Raw genomic sequence first — 27,534 nt, forward strand, 5'->3', positions numbered from 1 at the left:
GGGGGGGGGTCTCGGATACCAGCATGTTAAATGTCCATTGGAATGAGAATATCTACTCATCCTGTTTCACCTGCTCAAGGCTTCCAACATGATCTGTGATTACAGTTTTTCTTAGTTTCCTTGGATGAAGGGAAAAGACAGCCTTGCCGGTTTTGAAGAATTTTCTAAGTTTTCTAGATTTCTGTGTCCATACAAATCCAGACTTCTCACCTATAGCTGGAATCCCTAATTCTTTGACTGTCTTTTACTTCAAAGCTGGACACAGCAGCCAACCGTTTGACTTTAAATGGTAGAAATGTTTTGTTAATGAAATTATCCAAATACTGGGTAGCAGAAAAATCATAAATTTGCTGACAATATTGTTTCCATATTAAGAGCACAAAACTAAGCGATAACATATAGTGTATCAGCCAGCCTTGAATACATGAGGAAGTCTTAAATAACAGCAAAAAAGCTGTTCAGAATTGAACCTCCCTTAAGCATGCTGGTTCTTGGGAATGATGTGTGTTTTGATCAGTCTGACTGGAGGCATACCTTTTTTTTTTTTTTTTCCCCTAACTCAAGTCAGTGAGTATAATGATGATGAGAAAACAGAACGTCTGGAGGAGCAGCTCAACTCATCTGCATTCTTATTGCTGTCTTCTCCTGTCCCTGCCTACGAACTGATGGGCAACTGTTGTTTTTCCTTTTCCCCCCAGCTCTGACACTGGGTTTATACAAGTGTGGACAAATCTCAGTGACCTGAGATTTGATCTGTTGTCTAAATCTCCTTAATAGCCTTTACTGGACTTAGGAAATACATGTAATCACGTTGGTCTGTTTGTGCTGCAGGAGAGGAATTGCAGAGGTGTAGAGCCACAGCAGCTGTCCCTTACCTGGGAGTGGGAAAGGATTCAGCTCTGTGCCTCAGCCTGTGGCCGTTCACTTGTTTAACCTGCAAGTTGCATTTCCAGCATTTATACCTAACTTTGACTCTTTTCGTGAACAGTGTTTCTAAATGTTAAGGATACCACTGGAAACTACTTGAGAAAAAATTTTACCTGTGCTTTGTTCAAAAGGTGTTATAAGTAATTTTTAGTGAAAACTAATTCCTAGACAAAGACATGCTGACTATGCGTGTGAAAATAATGCTTTTGAAAGGTACTACTGTAGGACAGTTCCTTTGAACCTAAGACTGGTGTTAATGTAACTGATTCACAGCTTGTTTTGAAACTCTGATAGTCTATGTTAAGTAGACAGTTGCTCCTTCATATTTAGTGAATTACTTAATTTCTACAAACCCTTGTCCAAAGTGCCTATGTAGTCAATTTTTGTATGTTGGAAAAAATCTCTTTCCCTAAAAGCTGAAGACTTTATTTAGTAAAATGTAATGGGTTTTTATATCTATATGTTGTAAATCATCTAAGCATCTATCACATAAACTGCTGAGAACTTTAGTAAGTGCCTTGCTCGTACTTTCTTTTTTAAAGATTACTTTTATTTTTGTAACATTTTTCAGTACAAAGAATACAAATAATTATAGAAATACTGTGGTTTTAAGGTGGAAAAAAGTCAGTTGATGCAGAAGAGAGGTTAAAGTTTTTTTGGTTGTTTTTTTTGTGGTTTTTTTTTTTTTTTTTAATAAATAGAAGGACCTGTGTTTCACTGGTGTATCTGGAATAGTTCATTATAGTAGTTACTACAATTCATATAGACTAGCACAAGGAATTTGGTTTGTCTATTAACTAACAAATAGCACAATGTAGTATAGTTTTGTGGTGAATAGTATTCTACCTTTAATGAAATAGATGATCAGCTAAGAAATTGGGAACTGCCTAGTGAACTTATATGTGAATCTCTTTCAGGCACCTTTTTGGGCATACATCTTGGGTGCATTAGGACTTTTTATCTACCAGTCTCTGGATGCCATTGATGGGAAGCAAGCCAGAAGAACAAACAGTAGTTCTCCTCTAGGAGAACTCTTTGATCATGGTTGCGACTCTATTTCCACAGGTAGCCTTAACCTACTGTTACCCATCCTAGTTTTAAAAAAGTTACCTGTTTTCAAGAGGAGCTGATTAAGCACAGATTTGTTGAAGTTGGAAAGGACCTCTAGAGATCATCTAGTCCAACCCGCTGCTCAGAGCAGGGTCAGCATGTTCCCTTCTTTTAGGAGAACTTCACCATCTCCTGGTCACTGCAGCCAAGACTGCCCCTGACCTTTGCATCCCTGACCAGTATCAGGGAGGATATTCCAGAAGTACCTCTGGCACATGTTGGGTAACATGTGTTCTGCTCTTAGTCTGCATCTTCACGTACAGTGTTCTTTGAATGACCTAATGGTGAACAAAGAATTCCGTAACAGCATGCTCAGAGATTCTTTGCTATACATAGCCTGTGTTTTCCAGTAGGGTGCAGGTGATTGCCTAATAAAGGATTTTAAGGACCTAAAAGACCGATGCTGGCATGTGAAACCAAGCATTCCGCTTCAGGAGTGAGTTGCCAAAATATCAGTTTGGTAATAGGGCATCCAGCCTGGCACTTAGGAGAAGGATAATTTATATTCCTTAGAAGAATGAGCTTAAAAAAAGTTGATTTGGAGTCCTTAAAAAGTAAGCCTTGCTCAGTTTTACTTTCCATAACTTAGCTGCTGTTGGTGGCAGTGCCTGTACTTCTATAAAATCTTAATGGCTGAAACATTTGCCCTGTGAGTTGGCACATTCTTTATGCCTCACTTCCCAGAGAAGTGCAACTACTAGCTTCTCTGAGCTGGGCTTTTCAGTTGGAGCTGTCAGTGTTGCAAAGAACACGAGATGACAAGGCCTGAAGAAGGGAGAATGACCGCTGTAGGCTAGAAGGCAGTGCCCTCACTTAGAAGAAGAGAGTCCTCTGTTTCGGTGTCTCCTGCCAGGACTGTCCCTGAGGTTAGCTACTCAGTAAAGTATCAGTCATGTCATTACTTTGTTACAGTGATGTAAAATGCCTTGTGATTTTTTTTTATTTCTCTTAACTACCAGCAAAGAGGTTATATGACTAACGTGTTCATTTCTGCTTTTCAGTTTTTGTTGTCCTTGGATCCTGCATAGCAATCCGACTAGGAACAAATCCTGACTGGTTGTTTTTCTGTTGTTTTGTGGGACTGTTCATGTTCTATTCTGCTCACTGGCAGACATATGTATCAGGCATACTAAGGTTTGGAAAGTAAGTAGGTATCTTTAGAAGTACATGTTGCTTAATGTCTGAGAGTGCTAGCTACTTGATTTCCATTTCTTCTTTGTTTTTTCCCTGCTCTCTTTACCTCTCACCTTCTTCCTCATCTCCCTTCCACCCTAGCAGACTTGTGTTTTACCTGTCAAGAATTCTAAAACTCTGCATAATACTGAGTAGAGGACTTGTTCTTTTAGCAGCTGATTTAAGCTGTATGTGCTTTGTGTGCATGTGTTTGGCTCTTTCATCTACGGATTTGTTCTCAAAATCCATACAAGCACTATGCAGGCTCAGGCCAGAGAAGTCCTGCCTGCAGTGTAAACATATGCTCTGTGTAGGAGTAGGGACAGGGCAAGCATTTATGGTACCTCCCTTCGTAATCTCCCAGCCACAGAACAGTTTCAGCCCGGGGGACTCTGACCGACATGCATTTTCAGAGAAATTCCCCTGCTAATGGGTTTCCCTTCCATAGACATCTTCAGTCTTCCTTCGAATGAACTCTGCATCCATTGCATCCTTTGGCAAGGCATTCCACAGAGCTATGATCATGCTTGAAGAATTACCCCAGGTTTTGGTGGGGGCCTTTACTTTTAATCTGACTCATACTGGCTTTGATGTCCTTCAGGTTTTGTGTTAGGTCACAGTTCTAGAGATTGCTGTGATGCTGTTCATGACTTTGTAGAAATTTCATCTGTTCTCACTGCAGTGTAGGAGAAGGAGTCATGACATTCACGTAGAAGATAACAATTTCAATTTAACTTCCTATAGCGTGGGGATTGCTGCACCCTCCTGCAGCTGTGGTGGTGCCTGGCCATGGCCTTTTGCTGTTTTTAAACAATGAGCTGCACTTTAGTAACGATTTCTGAAAAGAGGAAAAGATCAGAGACTTCTGTGGCAGCAAAATTGGAAATATGTGATAGATGAAGGCTATTCTCCTGCTAATCCTAGTCACTTGCTATGTCACCTGTGTGTAGTCCTACTTAGCTCTGACCTGCAAGAAGCACATTAGCAAATCTGAGTATCACTGGGCACACAGGCTAGTGATCAGCTATTCTTGCATACTGTTCGACGTCTGTAACAAAAGAAAGCTGTCTCTGTGGTAATGCTAAGAGCTCTTTTTTTTATTTGCTGATAATGCATTTTACCACACAAAATATAACTCTTCTACCTGCCTACCCATCCTACTTTTTTTAAAGGATATTTTGTACTGTAAACAAAAATAGATGCTTTAGAGTGATGGCTGAAATAGGATAATTTCCATACATGACAGTGGACTGCACTGAAGTGATATGGACTATGCCGTGAGCTCTGGGATTTTGCATACATGATTGCTTTTCTGTGCCTTTTGTTCCTGCATAAAATGTGAGAATGATTTCCCTACATCAGGAAGATGCCGAGACTCCTATACCACATAAAAATTTCTTCATTAAAAACTTAATGGCTTCTACCTAAATACAGTGATACTGCATTGTACAAGCAGTTCGGAATGGCCTGGTGTTCCATGCTTACGGTTTGAAGTTAAATAGACACAACTTTTCTCCAAGGTAGCTATTTGTGTGTAGTGAAAACAGGTCAGAGTTTTTTTCAAGGCTCACAATTTTATTTCTTTTAAGCACAGAGGTGAGAGTCTAAATGAAGGCATTAGTATATTGCTCTAAATATGATAATACATAACCCCATGGATGGAAGCTTTCACTGATGCTGTTCCTGAATTAGCAGCATTTGATTTTAGAAGTCAAATGACAGATAAGAGAGTCCTAGCGCTGGTGGTCAGGAAAGATCAGAGCAGCTGGGTACTGTGCCACTGTCAGGTTACGCAGAATACCTACCACACAGTGTATGATTAAAATCTTTGAACTCTGATTTGGACTGTGTTGCAACCAACAGTCTAAGCCTCTGTAAAATTAAGTACTAAACTTCCGCACATGTAATGACTCAACTTCAAGTTCAAGTCTCTTCCTGCCACCAGCAACAGCAAGTGCAGTACAGCTTAGAAATCTAGGTTTTAATAGTACAGAGTGCAAACTCCGCACACTTGCACTTGTACATGGATGCTTTTGGGTGATGTAACCGACAAGTTCAGTGTGCAGCTACAGCAATGACTGGGCAGATGTAACACTTCATCCCTGGTAGAGGGGGGAAAAGCCCAGCAGTTAGTGGAAAAAGCACCACTGTCTTGTTTCCCCCTGCACAGACTTTGTCACTTGACTTCAAGCCAGTCCATGAAACGGGCAGAAGATTAAAAACCTACACTAGGCTAGCAAGCTGAACTGGTTCACAACAGCTAGTACAAGTGAGGGAGTGCAGTGGCGTAAGGAGAGGACTACACATTCCAATGGCTTTGGACAGTGATGAGCACCTCAGCTTGTCTAGTTGCAGCTTAAACTTTGGCTCTTCTAAGACTTAAGAGTCTGAAGCTTGTGATGAAACTTAGCACATTTTATCACTATCTTTCTGATGAAAGAAGAGTTCAATGTTACTGTGATTATCAAGATCAGATAAATGTTTTCCATTAGCCAAGAGTTGATTCCTATGTGTGCAAACAGTTCATGTGCTAAGCAAGTAATAATACATGTTGACTTTGGTCGTAATACAGCAAATTTATTCTAACTGCTTAAGGAAGTGTTGTATTTTAAACATCCATTGTCAGGGCTTGCTGGTAACTTCAGTACAGAGATCAGGTAACTGTCTCAAAACCTTCAGTAGCATAAACAGTACTTAGCTGTGCACTATTTATTTATTTATTTATTTATTTTAAAGCTTTATTGAAAATACCAATTCTTTCTCTTGAGCCTCTTCTTCACTTTTTTTTTAATATATTCAGGTCTTCTCAAAACATTTCATCAATCAAATACAGAAAGAGTTTGGCTATCTTGTCTGAGAATAAAGAAGGTAGAATGCAGAGTCTAGACTTCAGGGGACATTCAAAGCCACCTATTTTAAATTTGTTTTTTTTAATGGAAAAAAGCAAGATATCAATTATATGTCCTCTGAAACAGGACAGATGCTTAGCTATCCACTGACTAAGACCTCAAAATACTGCCCTCATGTTTTGCAGGCTGTACCTGTCAAGTTTTTATGACATGATAGCTTAAAGAAATCCCTTCTGTACCAGCCTGCACAGTCCATACTTCTATATATGCTTTTAATGGAAATGTTTGATTGCATTTACTATAAGCTTGCCTTAAACTTTGTTTTGATACTTACACAGCAACAACTCTGTAAGTTTATACAAAATTCACAAATAGTTAACAATGTATTCATTAAAGATTTTCCCCCATTAGAGTTACATGTAGCTTGCTCTAGATAAGGAGTATAGGTTTAATTTTAAATCTTAACCAAAGATGTGTGCCTCCATATAGAGTATCTTTCTCAGTCAAGGAAAATCATATTCTGTATACATTGAATTAATTTGAAGTACTTTTAAGGAGATAATTTAAAGTCAGTGTTTTTTGATTTTCCTCCCTCACCTGCCTTACAGCAAAAAGACCTTTTCTTTAACTAAATCTCCCTTTTTTCCCTTCATAGAGTTGATGTAACTGAAGTTCAGATAGCCATAACAATGCTGCTCTTGATATCTGCGTACGGTGGCACAGCAATATGGGACTATAAGGTAAGCATATTAAGTGTTCAGAGTTCCTGTTGAGTATTCCGTTCCTGTTAAGTGTTCACAGTTCCTATGGTATTTGAAGCTATCCTGTGCAGGTACCATCAACACCTACTAGTTGTCTAATGTTCTGTTTTAGCTTATTGTACAAATGTAGGTTATTTTGATGTTGTAGTTGACTTGGGTATAATGGTGTGACTTTGTATACACAAATTTAGAGCTACGTAGAGGAAAAAAGACCCCATCTGCCATATATAAACTTCTGATCTGGATCTAATATTCTGCAGATACTTAAGCTTTAACAAATAGTTTTTCTTCTAGTTTTCTTTGTTTTGTATATTTTATTGTAAGACATACATTTCTGTTCAGTTAAATGATTTATAGGATGCTTTATTTTAAAATTTCGAGATTAAATGCTTTAATCTAACAAAATTAGGGGATGAAGTTAGAGGGGTTTTGGTTAAGTAATCCACACTTATGTGCCGATAGAGATGTACTGATTTTTAACACTTCTGTCACAGCTGATGTAAATGTGAATATCTATATTTAAAGAACTGTTTTCTGTCCAAAAGCATTTCCCTATCTCTGGCTTTTATTCTGATCTTTAAAGATGCACTTTATTGGATGGTATCAAAAGTATATTAGACTAAGACCTTCATCCTTTCTAGGGTCTTTACTCAGAAATGTATAGTTCCTCTTGATTGTAGCACAGGGAAGAGCTGAGACCATTCCACGCTATTTGTAACCAATGCAAATGAATCTAAATATAAACCACCAAGTAATTCAAATTAATTCACGAGTTTACTCAGCAATTAAGAACTGTTTAGCTAAATCTGTTTCCTTTCCCCATCTTGCAAGATGCTTTTGTTCTATTATCAAACAGCTTATTTTCATGTTGGAAAATAAAGTAGGTGCATTAGACTTCAATTATGATTTATTTTTCTTCAGTATTAAAATCTGTGGTAGTTATGCTGTATCTCAAAACAATCTATATTCAAAAATATAGTCAATGGTTTCAATTTATTACTGCTTCTTTTTTTTAAATCCTCTGCTGCCTTTGGAAGTTTCCTTGAAACTGCAATTGATTCTGAAAGGTAACTGTTTAATTAAAATTTGTATCTGGAGACTATTCTAAATGCAAAGATACAGCATACAAATAACATGTACCAAAACACAAAGCAGGCAGATGGCGTTTGTGTTTCCTGTGGTTCAGTATTGTGTTACCCAGTGAAATAGAAGGAACTAGCCTTCTCCCCACTCCCGTGCCTTGGTGATGCAGAGTCTGTGTCAAGTTTTTGCTTATGTAGTAAAAATATTTGAAGAACATCGTAAGAATAAACACAGTAAGATCTAGCTGAATTTCAAGACCAGAACTTAAGTACTCAAAAGTTGAGTTTAAACATTACAAAAGAAATTCGTCGTCTCCTTAGTAAGGAAACAAATTCCAAACACTGTCCTCCTAAGCTTGTTCTTGGGAAAGTGAGAGTTTAAATAAAACAATTGTTTAGTAGATATCAGTAGCTTTTAAAACAACTTTTTAAAAAAGGTGTTATCCTTAACTTTTAATATCTTTCTCTTGTTTTTCCTGCTAAGGTCCCTTTGGTGGGCTTAGAACTGAAGTTCGTTGCAGTTTTTGGCATACTGTGCGGAACAGCACTTTCTTTTTTCAATTACTTCCGTGTCATCTTTGGTGGAGGGGTTGGAAAGAATGGATCTACAATAGCAGTAAGTCGCTTTAAAAATCTGAATGAGGTTTGAATAATTTATGCTCATAATTTATTGCATTTCAGACGATCATAAGGGTTTTACCTGTTTAAGCATTTAAGCAGACAAGCAGATGAGTGTTGGATGGCTAAAGCAAAGACTTCATTATCTACCTTCTCTCTGCCTGTTACTGGATTTCTTCTGTCACAGGAACCAGCAATGAATTTTCTTACAAAATTGATTAGCGGTCACTGCAAAGGATGCTAATAGCATTGGCATAATGCTAATGGACTTTCCCTGAGTTTTGACAGCTGGTTTTGTTTAATGGTATTTGCAATACATATAAAATCTGGACCTTACCTCGTGACTGAAGCCTAAGACAAATTTTCTGTCCATTTGTATTTCAGGGAACAAGTGTTCTTTCACCAGGCCTGCACATTGGACTACTTATCACACTGGCCATTATGATCTATAAAAAGTCTACAACTCAGCTGTTTGAAAAACATTCTTGCCTGTATGTCTTGACATTTGGATTTGTGAATGCTAAAATCTCACAGAAGTTGGTGGTAAGTAATCTTGTTTCAGTCCTAAACCTCCTAAAACTAAACTGGTTCTTGGCTTAACGCTTGCTGAATCAGTGGGCACCATGCAAGTTTTCCCATTCTGCTCTGCCACTGTATTACCAGTTTCATTATGGCCAAGACACTGAACTAGACTCAGGCTCCTACAGAGAGATTATATATGACACTGATGTAAACACGTACTTATTGTTGAATGTACTGGTTAGAACTTTCAGCTTTGTTTCACTTACTCCTAGAAATATACTGTCTGTCTTTAACATCGTAACTGTGGTCTCTCGAGCCTTATTAACAGTGCTGTGACTTCTGATTTAATTATCTGAAATAGGAATTTACTTTAATCATTAAAACAAAGAGATAAACTTTTCCATCTTTATCTCTTTGGTAATTAAAAACCTCATCAATGGATTAAAAAAAAATATCTGCCTTACTCTACATATTTGCTAACAACAGTAATCCAGCCAGCTGGTTCCCTGCCCCGCAGCATGACATTTTTCATGTAGAAAACAGGTATTCTACAGACTTTGTTGCTAAACAGGAGTTCACCTAGTGAGCTGCTAACTTGATTCAAGAGAGAGAATGCTGATAAGACTGAACCTTAAGACTGAACTTGAGGCAGTTCATCTATTCTGTCAAACACGTTGGCTCCCTGGCTCGTTCAGAGGACCCCTGCGTCTTTGTAACCAGCAGTCATCGCTGTATGTATGTCAACTCACTCATGGACACTTCTGAGCAAACCATGTTCCCTTGAAGCTTTATGTGTAGCTTTGAGGGTAGTCTGCTCCAGAGGCAAATCTGTAAAGGTAGTGGGGAAAGGATTTGGGGGGTTTAGCTCTCACAGTTTTCTGATACTATTTCAGGAGGCCTTGTCCTTCAGGCACTCCAGGGTGAGCAAACTGCAGTAAAAACTTAAGGCACGAACAAGGTCGGAGGCCCCGTGGAGACATGAGCCAAGGTCTGTGCAGTTTGTGTGGATGTGCAAGAGCTGCTCGATGGGTGCTAACCCTGCATAGCTATTGCACATCATGCCAGATGCGAGCCAGGAATTGCTCCCTGCAGCAGATTCCTTTAGCAGGAGAGATGCATCTTTAGCTTAGAGTGGAAGCCTTTGTCAGCTCTCCTCTGGATGTAAGCCTTTGCGGTTTGTCCTGTCTTTAGACTGGGACACTCACAGGCTTTTCTGTGAATTTTGCTGTTCAGCATAGAGTTGAACGTGATTTATATTATGCTGAGACCACTTTTGTTCACAGGAACCTCTCAGTACTTTAATCATATTTGCCAAGTGTCCACAATGCAGGGAAACAAGGAATGACAGGGTGATTTCTTATGGCAAACTTGGCACCTAGACTACTTTCCTTCTGCCACTTTTGAGCTTCCCAGTATGGACTCTTCATTTGTCCTCTGTTAGGTCTCCAACTTCTTACAAAACCCTTTTTCTGCCTCTCAATTAAAGGTGAGCTTAAGTTGTCTTTAAGAATGCTAAATATGGAAGGATCAAGGTGTGTGTGGGGAAGAGATTCCCTCCCCAGTAATCTTTCTTCTTCTCTTGGTCATTCTGTAAAGCGTCTCTGCGTACATCGCTATCTCTACTAAACACTGAATACAAGTCTTGTCACCTAAGCAGAAGCCTAGTTTCTAGTTAGCTTTTGGCTAAGTAAAGCCAAAATTTTGAAGTTAGACTTGTAAACAACATTTCAAGTGAATAGTATTAATTTTCTGTAATACACTTGCAGAGTCTTACCCTTCAAATACAGCACCAAAAAAATAGAGTGGGGAACACCTGCAAATACCTAAAATGCACTGGTATAGATGTAACATACTACAGAAGGACAGGAACATGTTTATTGTATCAAAAAATACCAACTGATAATTCAAATAGCTGTTACCACTGATTAAAGTGCTATATATTGATTGAATAACCTGGAAAGAGGTGACTCGGTCCTTGGGAAATAAATTGTCAGGGAGCAGCAGGCCCTGAAGCTTTTCTGAAGCCCTTGGCCTGCCTGCTGATTGCTTCCTAAGAACCGGAGACAGCAGGCTGCTGCTGGGTAAGGATGTCATGCCCCTTCGTAACTTAAGGTGGAGGTTATCTGGTGGTTACATTGATCTTGCAGTGGTGCGTTTTTGTCTCTCTCTTTTTTTTTTTTCCTTTTTTTTTTTTTTCCTTTATCATAGGTGGCTCACATGACAAAAAGTGAAATCTGTCTTCAGGACAGTGCATTTATTGGGCCAGGACTTCTGTTTTTGGACCAGTACTTCAACAGTTTCATTGATGAATATATTGTTCTATGGATAGCATTGGTAAGCATTTTGTTTTATACTTTTCATTTGGAGCATACTTAAAGGAATAGATTGAGAACTGTCCCTGTCACTCTGCTTTGCCATTTCTGACTTGCTCAGATTTCAGCTGTCACTGCGGAGGGAGTGCCAGGATACTGTGTAAACATGTAGTTTGGGAGCCGACTGGCTTTCTTTCCTTGGAACAGAGATGTGAAAGTAAATTTACAGATCTCTCTTGTAATTATGCTTTAGTTCAAGTGATTTGTTTGAAGTTATTCTGCTAACTGCAGACTAACAACCTTTGTTTATCAGACTTTGTACGTGTTTAAAACTGTTTGGGTTTTGGGTTGTGGGTTGGTTTTTTTCCTTCTAAAATAGACCACACTGTATGTTAAAATACTTGCTAAACTTGTCACTTGGACAGATTGATTAAAGTATGGATGAATTTATAGTAGGGACAATTTTAAAAAATATGTGTGGGATTGGTTGTTGTTTTTTTTTTAACCTGTTCTGTTTTGTTCTTTTGAAGTTCATATCCTTGTTTGATATGCTGAGATATGCCACTGGTGTATGCCTACAGATTGCTGCTCATCTTCATATACATGTCTTCAGAATTTCATCTCATCAAGCTCCTGAACAGGTTCAAAACCATAATGACTGATTAAATAGGTCAAGGACAAGAGGAGAAGCAGTTAGGGGAACGCTGAATGAAGCAGCCTCTTTTTGGGGGAAGACAGATAAGTTTTTCAAGAAAATAGTTTTACGAGAAAGCTCACTCTATCTCAGACATTACCAGATGTTAGAATTACTAAATACAAAGTCCTGCAGATTCTATTGTGATCAATACTTTTGAACCAGGACATATTTCCCCTTGTGTTTTAGACATTGTAGCTGTTATTTTATACCATGAATACCATATTTGAAACTTGCCATTTCCTGTTAGGTAACCTTAATTCAGTACTTCTGGTCTGGTGAATGTAGACTTCAAACCAAGGTGCTACTGACCAGAATTCGAAGACAAATTTCACTTTTCCCTAGACCAAGTGATTAATCTTCTAGCATTAGTTTCTAAAGTGTTCTTGGAACTGCTGTGAAGTGGTAGTCGGAGGTATCAATGAATACAGTACTGCATTATTAAGACTGGTAAAATGAGGTACAACTACTTGTTAATCTCTGTTCTGGTATTTCTAAAGAACAAGCTACTGGATCAGTAGGATGAAGGAGGTATAGCTCAGGAAATTTTTCTTCTACTTAAAAATACTGTTATGAGTGCCTTTAGGATCCATGCATTCTCTAGCATCTACAGTTGTAGCTTGTATTTTCTGTCATGGCTGGTTTCTGGTTTTGTCGTCATAATAAGGTTTGCCTCATTTACTCCATTATTATCTAGACTGTAGGTAGTTGTCTACTTCGAGGACACTAACTTTACCTAGCCTAACTTGCATCTGTGAAACTGCACAAGTGAATGACAAAGTTCATTGATAAACTGAAATGACTGTGACTGACTGTGACAATGCAACCCACCCCTATGTAACTCCCTCTGAAGTATGTTTGCTATCGCTGTGATCATCTACCTTATAATCTAATTTGTTCTGTAACTATCACTGTACTTTATCCAAACAAAACTGACAAAACTAAACCCTAATGTATAGTAAAACTCTCCAAAATAGAAACTCAGGCCCACTATCAGCCTTTCTTTGAGAACAGACTCCCTGGCTAACATAATGTGCCTAGTTAAAGGGCTGTTGTTGTTTTCATTAAAGAAAAGCTGAATACAAGTAGCTTATCTCTACAAGCAAATCATGACATGTACAGAAACCCTGTAAGCTTAGGCTCCTTTAAAGAGGTACTATTTGAATATGATTTTTGTAAAAAGCCTGTTGAATGTAAGTAAGTGTCCATTACCACTTTCAGTTGCTGGTACGTAGCTGAGCTGTGAGTTTATAAAGTCCTTCCTGAACTGTACAATAAAGAATGCTATGGTTTGTTTTAAAAATATTACTACTGCAGCTTCCTAGCTATACATTAATTCGAAAAGACTTCCTGAAGTGTTCAAGGAACTTTAAAAGTGGTGCATTGTCTGCTAAATTTGGGGGGAATAAAATGCCATCTACCACACTCCTGCCTAAGAAGGATATACTGATACACTTGAGGGATAACTGTAACGGTTACTGCCAAAGGACTAGCATGCTAAGTGATTAATATAAATTCCAAATGAATCCTACTACACCTGTCTGAGCCTGGGAAAGACACAGCATCTATACATGAACTTAGCCTGAACCCAGGCCATGGACGAATAGAGGAGAAGATGGTAAAGACCATTTCAGTTTGTCTGAATACTGGAAACAATTTAACCACCTGATGAAAAGACATAGGCAACTTTTTTAGAATGAGAAGATTTGGTTCCCCAGAATGCTCTGAAATGTGTCATGTAGTAGTAGGTATAAGTAGTTTTAAGGATATGATTGAGGTATGTTTGTGGATGATTGATAGGAAACGAACGCAGAAATCAGTCAGAAAACCAGAAACATGAGGCAATACTAACAAATAACCTAATATTGAAGATCGGAAACAGAAACTGTTCACTGTATTTCATAGCATCACCTAATCATCCTTAGAGGGCTGAGACTCAGCAGTGCAGTTACAAATTAGCATAGTTACCTGTTACCCACCAGAGGCCTATGTTGCCTCATACATCATTCTAGCAGTGTAACTTCTGTGTTTGCCCCTTCCCTGAGTCTTAGCAAATGCAGAACAAAAAGAGCTCCATACCAGTTGCTTGTTCAACTTCAGTTGCAACCTAATAGCTGAAGTTTCTGTAAGTAAGTTAAGTTAGCTGTCACTAATCTGGCTCCCAGAACTGGAGAACCATCAAATGACTTGATTCTGAATTAAAAACGCTAGTAAGCTGAGGAGAAGAATCTGTATGGACTGGTTTTGAAATCCATTGTTATGAAAACATCACATTTGTGTGTGTGGGTGTGTGGATGTTTTTTGTTTTATCTACTACTGTATTAAATCTAAGCATTAAATATGTTAGGAACTACCTAATTTGTAGAAGTGGATATTAGGCGTAATGGTTTTCTGTAAAAACAAACTGCATGCAAGCTAAGCTGATTGTTTAATTTATGCTGATTTACTGTAATGAGATACATGAAAGACAAATACTTTATCCTTAAAACTTAGGCCTCCCTAAATTGCTAGTCATTTGGAATTGCAAAAAGTAATATTCCATCTCAAAGGCTTGTAATAACTTGTACTAAAAAAATGAGCTAGATGACTTCTAGCAGTGGTTCTACAAGAACTACATACCCAAAAATGCATAGTGTTTAATTATGCTTACTTGAGCAGATGTCATATAAAGCTATGATACTCAGCTCATCGTTCAACTAAAGAAACCTGCTTTTTGGACAAATTACAGCAGTTCATAAATCTCTTACTAGTACAAAGATATTACAAGCCTAGCCTAACAGGACAGTTAAAATTTACTATAATGCACATCATTAAACTATCTTATATGAGCTATGTCATACTCTGTGAACTTTTATAATTGCTGATATGTCAGCAGACTAAATGTTGAAACTATGAAAATCTTAAAGTCTGCAGCTTGTGAAAAATGCTTCTATTTGCACAATGTACCTAAAGGCCTACAGTTATTATGTAAAATCTGGGTAATGCATTTTTCGTTAATTCTGCTCATTGTTACAATTTGGCATTATAAAAAGTGAAACAATTTAAACAGTCTGATGCTACTGGAAGTAAGTATTAAGTAGTTAAAGATTAACTGGACAGACAGTAAATGGTTTGGGGTCCATATCACCCCCCCAAAGTAATAAATTTATTAATATATGTTCTTACAACATTATCAGACACAAGATTAGAACAATCCATGAAAATGCTTAATAGGAACTTTAAAACATTTAAATCTTAACATACTTCTCTATGGCTAATGCCTATACTTGTATCGTGTCACTTAGGTACAAGTTGTTTCTCCATTGAGCCATCAGAATAACATGGACTGAAGAGACTTGCGAACAGTTGCCATCTCCTGCTGTTGCTGTTACAAGAAAAGGAGATAATACTGAACAAATGCCATATTAATCTGATTCCTTTGAGTTAATTAAATGAATGTCAAATGACTTCTATAAAGAATGTTCTATTTTGCATTTAACTAACTTCTTCATAGATCTGACACTTACGGTGTCCATCATAATCTTCTTCTGCAACATTGCCATTTCTTTGCGAAGTTCACTTTGTGCACCAGCTAGAAGATTTTCATTGCTCTTTTCCAGCTCTTCCATGCTCTGAAGTTAAGGATAATCTTAATTCAGAACTGTTCAATGTCAGAGGGTTAATTTAAAACAAACAGACAAACCGTTATTCAGACTACAATTTCATTTTTATAGCAGCAGTGGTCACTGATAAGTCATTAGTTTTGTCACAAACTTGAGAGACAAATCATACAGGACTTGATACTCCAGTCTACATTATTATTTAAACAAACAATATTGACCCTGTGAAACAATACAGACCCTGTGAAGGAAACAGTCCCCTCCACTTAGCATCTGTGAGGTCTCAGCTAGTTATCCTGCATTTCAGTAAAGATAAGAGTTCTGGGGGAAAAGATTAAACAGACATCTGTCAGGAATGATAGGGTCTAAATGTTATGACAACCTTGGAGACTTGAAGTAAGGACTATAAAACCCATTAAATTTCCTTCTTTTTGCACACTTCTCCCCACATAAGCCAAGTAAAGCTTGCTGGTTATCCTCCCTTTTGTATACACAGTTATGCCTAACTCTATGTGTGTAGTTGCATTTTCCTTGACTTGTATTTAGTGAAGCTTATTTGAGGCTTGATTTCTACCTTTTGATCTTCTTTGAGGAGAAAAATCGAAGTAATACTTGGCCTTCTGTTCAGTTCTTCATCTTTGATGAAGACATTTTGGAACAGTTATTATTTATTAATTCTTCTGTAATATCCTCTGTAAATTTCGTCTATCTTAAACTAAGAGTTGCTCTGTTTCAGATTTATTTTTCAAAGCTACCAGACTTGAAAAAAACCCCCATATCATAACTTAAAGAATTTCAAAAAGGGACCAGTTAGAAAATGACTTGAACAGAAACTAAGGTTTATCAGAAACTGACAGACTTGAATCTGCCCCATGTACCAGTATATACTGGGGGCCACACAGCTGGAAAGCAGCTTGGCAGAAAAGGACCTGGGGTCCTGGTGGACACCAAGTTGAACATGAGCCAACAGTGTGCTATTGCAGCAAAGGCAGCTAACAGGCTCCTAGGCTGCATTAGGAGTGTTGCCATCATCAAGAAAGGTGATCTTTCTACTCTACTCAGCACTGGTGAATCCATACCTGGAGTGCTGCGTCTAGTTCCAGACTCCTCACTACAAGAGAGACATGGACATACTGGATAGAGCCCAACAAAGGGCCACAAAGATGAGTAAGGAACAGGAGCATTTCTCTTAGGAGGAAAGGCTGAGAGAGCTGGGATTGTTCAGCTAGAGAAGAGAAGGCTCAGGGGGATCTTGTCTATATACATAAATACCTGAAGAGGGGGTGCACAGAAAATCAAGCCAGGCTCTTGATGTGCCCAGTGACAGGACCAGAGGCAAACTGAAAATACAGGAGGTTCCCTCTGAACATCAGGAAACACTTTTTTACTGTGAGGGTGACTGAGCACTGGAACAGGCTGCCTAGAGAGGCTGTGGAGTCTCCATCCTTGGAGATATTCAAAAGCCATCTGGACATAAGTCCTGGGCAACTGACTCTAGCTAGCCCTGCTGAACCACCTGCTGACCTTCCCACCTCAGCCCTTCAGTGATTCTATGGTATTGTGCCTCTGCATTTATTACAAAACCAATCGTTTAGGGTACTTTCATTTTTCTCAGTTTAGACTTCTAATACCTTACTTTTAGAAAAATAGTGGGGAAGGAAATTCTGGGAATAAAGTGTTTTGTTCTTAAGTGTAAAATGACAGGGAAAGACTGTTTGGTTTTTTTTATGAAAAAGTCAAATTTTTGAGTAGTTGTACTCAATCATTTTTTGATTGCTGTCTAGGTTGTTAGCTACTTTGTTAAAAAAAAAAAATCAAAACACACCACAGTTGATCAGTACTAATCATGTGTTTAAAATACATTATCCCTCTAAGCACTGTCCCAAAAAATGGTGTTTGTAGGGACTCCCAGCAAACACAAAAATTATGCATAAAGCAACAGAAAGTTAAACAGGACTGATTACATAACCATCCAGCTGGGCCTGTTTTCACCATAAATCATGATTTCCATCAGATTCTTCCTGCTGACATTTTAGTGAATGCTTACCTTGAATACCAGGTTACAGAAAAGAAAACACTTTCTACTGAATGTTGCTTAGGAAGAGATGAAGGGAGTTCTAACTGGACAATTTTAAGGGAATTACAATTGATTTTTCTTCAAGTGTCACTTTCCTTACAAGAAGCAGCAATAGCTAGAAAGGTTAATGACAGAAAAAAATTGGCATCTAATTGTCGTTATGGGGGATGCACCTGCCAGCCATAATAAAAGCAGTAGATTGCATCCTAAGATGTATTTTTAATAGATTGTCAAGTTTCCCTTTTTTAAATACATATGAAAAATCTAAGGGAATAATTAAGACAAAATCCTGATGATTTAACTGACCTGTATAATCTTTAAACTGGTACAGAACTGTGTTCTGTTTAGAAAGTATGCTCTGAGGGTTCTGGTTAAATATTTGAAACAGGCAAGCCAATCAGATCCCTGTGAGAACACATTTAACTAAATAATTTATTAAACAGATGCAATATGTATGCATGTATAGAGAGAACAAGCCATGTTCTTAACAAATAAGGGAAAGATACTAACATAAATATTCATGCAAGGCTGTTATTTTCCCTAAATGAACCTTAAATCTCTGTATTTCATAAAAGTTGAATTAATACAGCTTTCTTATGTGATATGATAAGGATCAGCTGCCTTCTAAGAAGAAAATTTACTGTACCTTTAAAAATTGCTCATAGAGTTGCTTAATGGTTTTCAGTCTCTGACTCTGAACTACTCTTGCCTGTTGAAAAACTTTTTGTTGCTGACGAAACATATTCTGAAGCAGAAGCAAAAGAAAAAAATAATCACATTAGTTAACCAAAAGCACTTGGACAGCAACACTAATGTCATTTATCAGAATGAGAAATTCTGCCCTCAGTGGAAATCTGGGTCATGTAATGTAGATCTCTGCCTGGAGAGTTATCCTTGTTCTTATTAATGAAAGAAAGACTGAAGACTGGATTAAGCCCTGAGTCACCTCCTGAGGTCCCTTCCAACCTGAATTATCCTTATGAGATCATATGAGGATTGCTATCCAACACAGTTCTCAAGGGTATCCCAGGGAAATGTACCGCTTAGGGAAAAGCAAAACTTGCAAATGTGTTGGGAGTACAAATACAGCAACATGATGTGATTACATTCCATTGTATAGCTCCTGTCTCCTTTCAATGATCAAATTCTCATACATTTATTATATACAGGCATATTTTTAAACAATGCATGCTAAAAGACAATTACTTTCCCTTAGTCCTTTGTTCCCTGAACCCAAAGACTATGGATACACAGAAACAGCACACATCTTTCTTCTCTGTAAGTGGTCTTGGCTTTTCTCAAGCCATATGCTGGCTGGCCTAGGGCATCACTTACTGCCATTTATAAACCTGCAATAAAGTTTATAAATGCACCCCTCTTCACTTTAAATTATATCCCAAAACTTAAACATTTACAGTTTGAGAGCCACCCAACTTGAATGAATTTTTTTAATCAACAGGCAAACAATCGTACGTTTGTTTGAACTACATGAAGTGTTTCTACATTTCTTGAGTGTCTGAACAGCAATATTCCCGCCTTGTGAAAATACAATGAAACTCATACCATGCTGGAAACCCACCGCTAGTTTTTCTTCCTGCTCCTCTGCTTTCTGCACATCTACATCCCATTGCTGAAATAAAGTCAGGAACTGCTGGGAGAACTCATGATTGAGCTTCTGCCTATGAACAGACACTAGCCGTAAGTATGACAAATGCTACAAAGAATTACAAGGAAAGCTAAAGTTCAACACGCACATAAAGTAGAATAAAAGGAGCTGGCATAGATAAACAGCCTAGTTTGACATCTGGCCCTAACTGAATACTGTATGTTTTGAAAAACCGAACAGACATATATACACACACACTTTCTGAGTGAATATAGATTATATACATATAAGGAGACAGCACTCATATACAAAACTCAGGTTAAAAAAAAATTACAACTTTTCTTCCTAACAGTGTCAGGTTTTCTGAGATTTACTACATTTTTTCTAACCCAACTACACATCTTGGCTTTAACACAAGGGGTTTATAATGAAAAATTGATTAGCTCATTCATTAGTTCATATGCTCTAGTTTCTCTGTGTAAACTTCAATTTTGTCAATGCAAGTTGCAAATATATATATATATAAAACCACCAAGACAGTTATAAGTATTGCTGACTTTCAGTTTTTAGCTGTCTCATTTTTAGTTTGTTCTACATGTAGTAACAGATGTAGTAATTAAATATGCCTTAAGAGGCAAGAGGAATGTTATGTAGGGTGAAAATGATTTACAATGTGAAAATGAAAATTCTTTTTTAATCAGAATGGTATAAAAGTTTTACTGAACATTTTTCAGTTTCAAGTAGAAACATAAAATTCCAACTGAAGTGGAAAAAATAAAAACATTGGTTTAAAAGACAAAGATAACATCAAAGGTAATTTTCCATAAAGATAAAACAAAAGTAAAACCAGCTCTTTAAGGTACCTTGCTCTCAAAATTCCAAATCTTAAGATTCTCCATTCAGAAGAAAAAGCACTGTGCTAAACTTCTACAGTCAATTTAACCAAGTGGACACAACTGGAGGCAGCAGAAACAGCGGACATCAGTAGATACTTAACTAGTAGATATGCTACTTGCTATTTAACTGCAAGAAGATGGACCAACTATCGATGCGATGACACAAAAGGGAATTTGATTTCACAGGTTTGAAAAACAAGAGTAAATGTTACCTTTGCTCCTGCTGTGTTTTCCAAACATGTTCAATCTTCTGGTTACTGGTTTTGAGTGAGGCTTTCGTATACATTTCTAATCTTTTCCTCTTAGCTAACAAAGCCTTGTTAATGTCAGCTAAAAATCAAAGAATATTTAGACATTAAGCATACTGAGATACATTGTGCCTTTTATTAAAAATGCTGAGGAGTTACGCTTTGGAGAAGTGAACGAGGTGTATTCTAATGGAAAGAAGCTAATGTGATCTGGGCTCCTGGCTGCTGTGTTTGGTGTCCCTCAACCTGCTGTTGGCGCTGGTGTGAGTGCTGCTTCCCTAAGCCTCCCGTACACCCTAACCAACACTTGGCCTCTGGAGTTGCAACTGCTTGTTGCCCAGCCCCACCAGCTACTCCAGCATCTGCTTCGAGTCCCTCCTCTCTCAGGGGCCAGACCAAATAGGACCTACCATGATGTGACACAACTTTAGCTTCTTTCATTCTAGGCAAGATGGTAGTGGGTACAGTGTCAGACTAGCTCTGAGCAGACACACACAGTGAACTGAAACTGTCCAGCAGTTTGAACTCAGGGTAGCTGCAGTGCTTCCATTATGTACATTTAAATTGGTTCCTTACACACTGTCATCGTGTGTTCCCCTACTGATTATTACGGTCCAACGGGCACTTATCTAACATGTCATCTATACAATAAGCACACATACGTGCTTGAAACACTAGAAGCACTATCCAATCAGTTCACACTGCGTATCTTCAAAACATCGTATTTGGACATCTCACAGTCTGTAAATTCTCTATTCAAAGCTAGAGATACCTTGCACAAATCTGAGTACAGACACCTTGGTCTTTTCTCTAGTATCTAATGATGTTTTAGTCACACCATCAAAGCCTCATTAGTTTAGCTGCATGACTGCAGTGCCAGCTCAGTTTCCAGACCTTCAAGGAATTTAGTTATGCTGACACTTTTTTTTCCCTAGAAAAACCACACATTTCAGAGTAATATTCAAATTACATAGATTTTAGAAATAAATTAAAGGTAGTATGTAATTACTACCACTGTGAACATATGGAATGAATGAATGACAAACTATTTTTCATACTTTGGAGAGACTTCATACTTTTTAAAAAGTATTCAGGTTAATATAAGTTAGTATGTTTGTTTCACTTTAATTTACATTTGGAGATCTAACAAACAAGTCACAGCTTAAGGTTAATACAGCAATTTCCTTTCCTTCTCACTGTAGATTTCAGGAAACATCTGTCAAACTTCTCTCTAATTTGCTGAGGCATCTGGCCCTGCTAATGCCAAACCTATTATTTTTGAGCAGACAGCATCCTTTCTCTGATCCATTAATTTTCCTTCCTTCCCTCCTATTTTTGAGTCTTCAATAACAAGCAGTCCTAGCTTCTGAACACTGAAATCCTCCTCCTACCTAGATTGCTAGATCTACAATAGCATTCTAATATGTAACTTAACAGCAAAAAGTCTTAATTCATGGATTAAGGAATTCCTTGAACTCCTCTTTCACCTCAAGATTTACATGCAAGTAATGACTGTGTACAGCATTTTCTTATACAAAAAATGAAAGTATTAATCAGCTATTAAGTATATAATACTGGCATTAAAATGGTTTCCCTTCCTTCCACAGCTTTTTGATGCTTTGTTACACGGTGACATGTATTATACATTCTTTACAAGCGAAATGTGGTTTTTCTCTAACCTGTCCGCTATCTAGTATTCAGCTGGAAATTTAACTCTAAGTAAAGCCATCTGATGATCTGATTATGACTAAACTAAATCCAACTAGGTAACATGTATAAATGTCTCATCGCTAGATGACTGGCATTACTCACCCTCATTCTTTAGCTCTTCTAGATACTTGTATTCTTCCTCCTGACTGCTGAAATTCTCTTTTCTACTGATTGCCTGTTCTCTAGATTTCTGAAGGTGCGGAGTACAGACTACTCTCTAGCTCATTCTGTATCACAACTACAATCTACTTCCAAAATTCCTTGTTTAGAATTATAACTATTTGTTCTATTTAGCTGCTTATATTAACATTTACATGCCCCTAATTTCTTACTCAAGTCTTGCAATCCCCAGTCTCTTCTACGTCACTGCAACAAAAAATTAAGTAAGAACAGCTGAGTCATATTGTCCCTTTTCTCTACAATATAATCACTGCCTCTTAAACTTCTTCTTAATTGGAACTGATAATCAAAAGCACTCGTGCATCTTTCCCTTTTTCCTTTGTAATTACTTACACTAGTACATCTCACTTTATACGCAGTTTCTCCCTTCTCTTCTTTCTCTTTGCTCTACTTAAATATAACCTTTTTTCTGAAAACTAGCTTTTTTCAGAAATGCTGAAAAACGCTAGAAAGACTGGTAATTCTAAATTTTGAAAGTTATTTTATGGTAAGGAATTACTGCCAATTCTGCAACTTAAACATGAATTGCTTTTTAATTTATTAGAATGTAAACATACCTACCTCCAAATCTTTCCAGCATATTCTGTACTTCACCCCTACAAAACAGTGTTTAAAATTTTTATTTGCCCACTTTCTGACTTCAGAATAAGACCTGTTGTATATGCTTAAAACTAATTTTAATCACGTACCTATCACTTGTAAGCAGTGACAGAGATGCTACTTTTCTACAAGATAAAAAATGACACTCCTTTTCTCCTCCTGTGAGGGGTCTCTTTTATAGACTAATTTTCTTTTTTCAAAAACATTTACTAAAATCTATTAACTTACTCCGCAGTAAAAAGGCAGCATTAGGCATTTAAAAGGTCTTGAGTGAGGGACGATGGTAAATAAAATTGATCATTCCCCATACAAAAAGAAAACACAAAAGGTATTTGCAATATCAAATAAAAACAAGTCCATCACAGCATGACTGGCACAGTAAGAAAAATTCAAGACAAATAATATCAGGGTTGTTTTTACAACACCTTCAAGATGATAACACCAGTGTTTAAGGCAGTGGTACAATAGCTGATAAATCCAAAAAGGGACATGGTGGGTAAAGAAAATGTTTTTCCTGTTTTTATAGCATCTTCTCCACAGGATAGCACTTTCTTTTTTGAAGAGTAAAAGAAGAGAAAAAAAAAAGGAAAAAAGGTCTCTTCAACTCAACAGCAATAATCTTGCTAGAAACTATTTCAACATACACTTTTTTATTATGTTTACACTGCCCATAAATATTGAATTTCATGAGAGTTATCTGTAAAGAGAATTTATTTTCCATGCAATAGTTGGATATTTAAAGTACTGTCAATATCTTCAAGCAACTAAGATCAGAGGGAAAAACATTAATGATCAACAATTTAGGATAAAACTTAAATAATATTTTGAAAGAAATGAATTTTAAGAACTCACATAAATAATCTTTTTTTATGCATGTTCAAAAGTATCTACAAAGAAACTGCAGAATTACTAATTTTAAAATGTTACATTTTCTTTTTTTACCTACAACTGCTGTATTATCTGTCACCTGATTTTTGAATCAAGTATTAAAAAAAAAAAACAACAAAAAATCCCAGGCAAAATAAGCATAATGAATAACTGAAATCGGTTTAAAAAAAAATCCTAACCTTACCCCACATCATCTGGAACGACATGAGTAGTCACCAAAGCTCTCTTCTTTCCATGCTTGTCCATTACCGGTGTTTCGCCTTAATATAAATTTCAAAAAGATTTTAAAAAATATCTTATGTTTTGGGGGGTCATTTGAGTTATTAAAAGTATAATTACTTTTCTGTAATGCCACTTCTCTGAACATGTCTCATGGGTCTCGGTTCCCGTCCATAACACATGCAGCTCCTAAAACTTTGAATCTGGAGTTGACAGATGGTGGTGAATTATTCTGCAAGGCTACATTTGAGCTGGCACTGCCTTGAGTTCCTCTAGACTGGTCTCAACCAGTTTTAGTTTCTCTGTCCAGTACTACAGTTACTCCCAACTCACAATATAACAATCATCAGAAAGGTAAAAATAATCTAAAAATTGAAAAAGCCCAATCTGTAAGAATAAGTACTTAAAATAAGTACTGAAATTGTGTACTTTGAAAGCAAAATCACAAATAGATATTTATATTCTTTCCAAAGAATAAAAATCCTTGGCTGTCAGATTCTATTAATGAGGGGTGGGGGAGGAATTTAGTCTGAATAAATGACGAAGGGGAGAATTTAAGAGAAACAAACCCAGAGATAACTGCTGAAAGACAAAAATACAGAAATGGAGTTACATCAAACTTTACAAAAAACTATCATTTGATGAATGAGAACTCTATTTTTAAACAAAGTCTGCTTTTTTATGACACTCCCTCAAAATTAAACAAGAATCTCTTGGTTGCCTTCTCTTCTTTTTTCCCCAGCTTTCTCTGCTTCTCCCTCTTTCTTTTCTTTGGTTCAGATTCTTCTTGAAGTACTCTTAACCCTGCCAGCGTTATGACTCCAACTACCCTACCCGACGCAGCAATCCATGTAAGCAAGCGGAGCTCTTCTGTTCTATCCTGATCTCACAATGTTATATGCAGCCAGGTGATAGAAGGATATGGCATTAGAATAAGGTAACAAAATCCTACTCTATTAAAGACTCCACCTATAATTTTAAGACATAATAGTGCACTATACAGAGCTACTCTATTGTGTTCTCTTCTCTTACCAATCAAAATTATACAATTGGAGGCTAGTTGTCACAAACATTATGAACCACACTTACTCAAACACTCGCTAACACAGAAGCATCTTCATTTCTATTCATAGTCAGAAATATTATAAACTTCATATTTAAAAGTATAAAAAATATCATATAAGCACCTTCTCTAATATCTTCCTCTGATCCACTCAGCTCTTTTCTTTCCTCCTGAAAGTCATAGGCAGGTATGGCTTGATCTTCCTGTGCTGGTTTACCAGCTTTTCCTCCATGCTTTCTTCCCGATGGTGCCATAATGAGATTTTCTTCCTACTGAAACGGTATGCTGTATTTGTTACCTAACTCCCCACAATATTTTCATGCTTATGTTGAGCTGTTATACACAACCCTGTAACAGTCTCCACCTGTCAGGATATTCAAGCAGTCAAACTGTTTTAGTTCTGAGGTAATCCACAGGATTACCCATCAGTAGTGTTTTTAAGAACAGGGAAAAAAAAAATAAAATACGAGGGCTAATAGGAACATACTTGATTCCGCTGAAAAACAAGGAAGTAAATGATACACTTTCTTAAGGTGCCTGCCTGCTCGGCTTTCATAATATTTATTACGTATTTTGTCATATCCAGTACTGCATTCCCAAAAAGCTATGCCAACATTCTATTTTACAAAATACAGAAATGATAAGCCATAAAGAACAATCTGATTCTACAAGCCATCCCACGCTAGAGAGACAAATATACACACACACACGCACGCCATTTTTAAAAATCCTGGGCAACTTTCACTTTCTGAATTATCTTTATTTATAGCTATTATGCTTCTGCATTCTGTAATGTAACTAATGCAGTTTCTGTATTTGTAAACGTTTTATAAATACAGTGCCCTCTTAAAAAACCCCAATATTCGTTTCTTTACTTTAGTAATACTAATTTTTATATATTCTGTGTATTTTTACAAATATTCAAGGAGTAAAACATCTATTTAGAAGGAAAAGAGCATATTTGTAATCATTAAATGCAGGAGTGACAAAATTTTTTCCTTAAAAATCCTTCACAAAATAACTGGATTACTTGGAATACGGAAAGAACACAGAAAAAAATATCAGCGGCAAGTATCCTGTTTTCCAAACTGAACAAGATGTGACTCAGCAGTGGATAAACTTCTCATTCTAGATGCAATTCAACACAGCTAGTAATATCAATAGGTTTTCCACAAGCCAGGGCAAAGATAGATCTGAAAATTAAGTTCACGCACTGAAATTGAGAACTCCAGTAAAGATCTTTTGAATTTCCAGGACTGTGAAGTCCCCCCAACATTAACAGCTGACTCGCACACCTGAGTTTCCCATTTCTGTTTTTTGACTTAGTTGTCCATGGCTATGAAAATACTTTTTCAACCACATATTACATGGGTATACACAACGTGATCACACTAAGCTACAGCTTTTTCTGTGGTTGATGCTTCTCTATGTAGTATGTTTTAGATGTTAGAAGTGTCTTGAAAAACAAAACCAAAACCTCATTAAATTATTAATTGCAAAATCAAAAACTCCTGCATTAAAATTATCCTCAAATGAGAGAAAATTTTCAAAACTCATTCTGCTTTTCAACTACTGTGGCTGTTGAAAACATGATGTAAGGAGGAAAGTACTAGTATGGCATCTGGCTGTGCATGTCTCTGTGCTGCCAAACAAAGCGCTTTGACTTTAAACTGCAAGCACATATTTTATGTCACATACAGGCACTTTTCTTTGTACTGAAAATCAGTATACAAAGCAGAACACCCCAGTCCCTCCATAAACTGTAAAACAATCTTTCCACCTCACAACCTCATACAGCCTTCACCCATTCTGTGTAGCTACCTGCTTCAGCCAATTCAAATATCTTCAATCCGCAGTTGTGCATTTAACAACGATTTTTTCAGAGAAACTCGCCTCCTTTTTTTGCCCTGCCCCAAAAGACATGAAATACACCAGTATTTGTGTGAACTTCCTACATGGGGCTTTTCACTGTGGGGTCTCACCTATTTCTACCTCAGAGCAGCAAGGGAGACAGGCCCACACCACCGCCACAACAGGTTTTGGGGCGAAGCCACTGGGGTATGAAAGGCTGAGGGGCCCCGCAGCGTCCTAACCCTGTTCCTTACTCCCTGCCCAAACCCCTTTCATCCCTCTCCCTCTGCCCTGCGATGGCCTCCTCTCCCCTCTCACTGCCTCGCCGCCGCCTCACAGGGAGGGGACCCACCAGCCTCACGGCCTCCCGCAGGCAGAGGGAACACCGCTCCGCCCCAAACCCCTCACCTCCACTCGCACCAGAGCCTCTGCAGCCCTGGCGGCGGACGGGGATGACAGGAGCCGGTCCCGCCTCAGCAGCTCCCGCCCCCGAGGAAACGGCGGGAAGCCGGGCGGGCAGCACAAAAGGGAGGGGGCGCATGCGCACTA

The 27,534-nt window shown here is 37.7% G+C and overlaps 2 protein-coding genes across 3 annotated transcripts in view; one reads left to right on the top strand and one right to left on the bottom strand.

The window, feature by feature from the left end:
* Window positions 1-15,377, top strand: part of CHPT1 (choline phosphotransferase 1) — a 23,289-nt gene extending 7,912 nt beyond the window's left edge. Inside the window, exons 2-9 of one of the 2 annotated variants that reach the window (XM_010566285.1) lie at window positions 1,845-1,992; window positions 3,039-3,180; window positions 6,715-6,799; window positions 8,387-8,518; window positions 8,905-9,063; window positions 11,251-11,376; window positions 11,885-11,995; window positions 15,333-15,377. In XM_010566285.1, coding sequence (XP_010564587.1) covers window positions 1,845-1,992; window positions 3,039-3,180; window positions 6,715-6,799; window positions 8,387-8,518; window positions 8,905-9,063; window positions 11,251-11,376; window positions 11,885-11,995; window positions 15,333-15,377 — 948 coding nt within the window. Of the gene's footprint in view, window positions 1-1,844; window positions 1,993-3,038; window positions 3,181-6,714; window positions 6,800-8,386; window positions 8,519-8,904; window positions 9,064-11,250; window positions 11,377-11,884; window positions 12,190-15,332 lie in introns of those variants that run through there. The other variant, XM_010566286.1, reaches the window with a different exon arrangement.
* SYCP3 (synaptonemal complex protein 3) lies at window positions 15,212-25,403 on the bottom strand. Its single transcript, XM_010566284.1, has 8 exons — window positions 25,259-25,403; window positions 24,037-24,112; window positions 22,926-22,960; window positions 20,439-20,556; window positions 19,304-19,403; window positions 18,371-18,469; window positions 15,555-15,659; window positions 15,212-15,412 (listed from the first exon to the last, which is right to left on the bottom strand). Exons 1-8 carry the CDS (start codon window positions 25,386-25,388, stop codon window positions 15,359-15,361), a joined length of 717 nt encoding a protein of 238 aa, XP_010564586.1. The 5' UTR covers window positions 25,389-25,403; the 3' UTR covers window positions 15,212-15,358.
* Between the last annotated feature and the right edge of the window lie 2,131 nt (window positions 25,404-27,534).

Source organism: Haliaeetus leucocephalus, unplaced genomic scaffold (assembly GCF_000737465.1).
Source record: "Haliaeetus leucocephalus isolate CR32 unplaced genomic scaffold, Haliaeetus_leucocephalus-4.0 Scaffold206, whole genome shotgun sequence".
NCBI classification, from domain to species: domain Eukaryota; kingdom Metazoa; phylum Chordata; class Aves; order Accipitriformes; family Accipitridae; genus Haliaeetus; species Haliaeetus leucocephalus.

Excerpts from the sequence above, each read along its gene's own strand:
- SYCP3 (XM_010566284.1), bottom strand. The coding sequence starts at position 25,388 with ATGGCACCATCGGGAAGAAAGCATGGAGGAAAAGCTGGTAAACCAGCA. Across the intron at positions 24,113-25,258 it reads AGAGGAAGATATTAGAGAAG|GCGAAACACCGGTAATGGAC; the intron begins GTGCTTATATGA and ends ATTTATATTAAG. Across the intron at positions 19,404-20,438 it reads AAAACACAGCAGGAGCAAAG|GCAGAAGCTCAATCATGAGT; the intron begins GTAACATTTACT and ends GTCTGTTCATAG.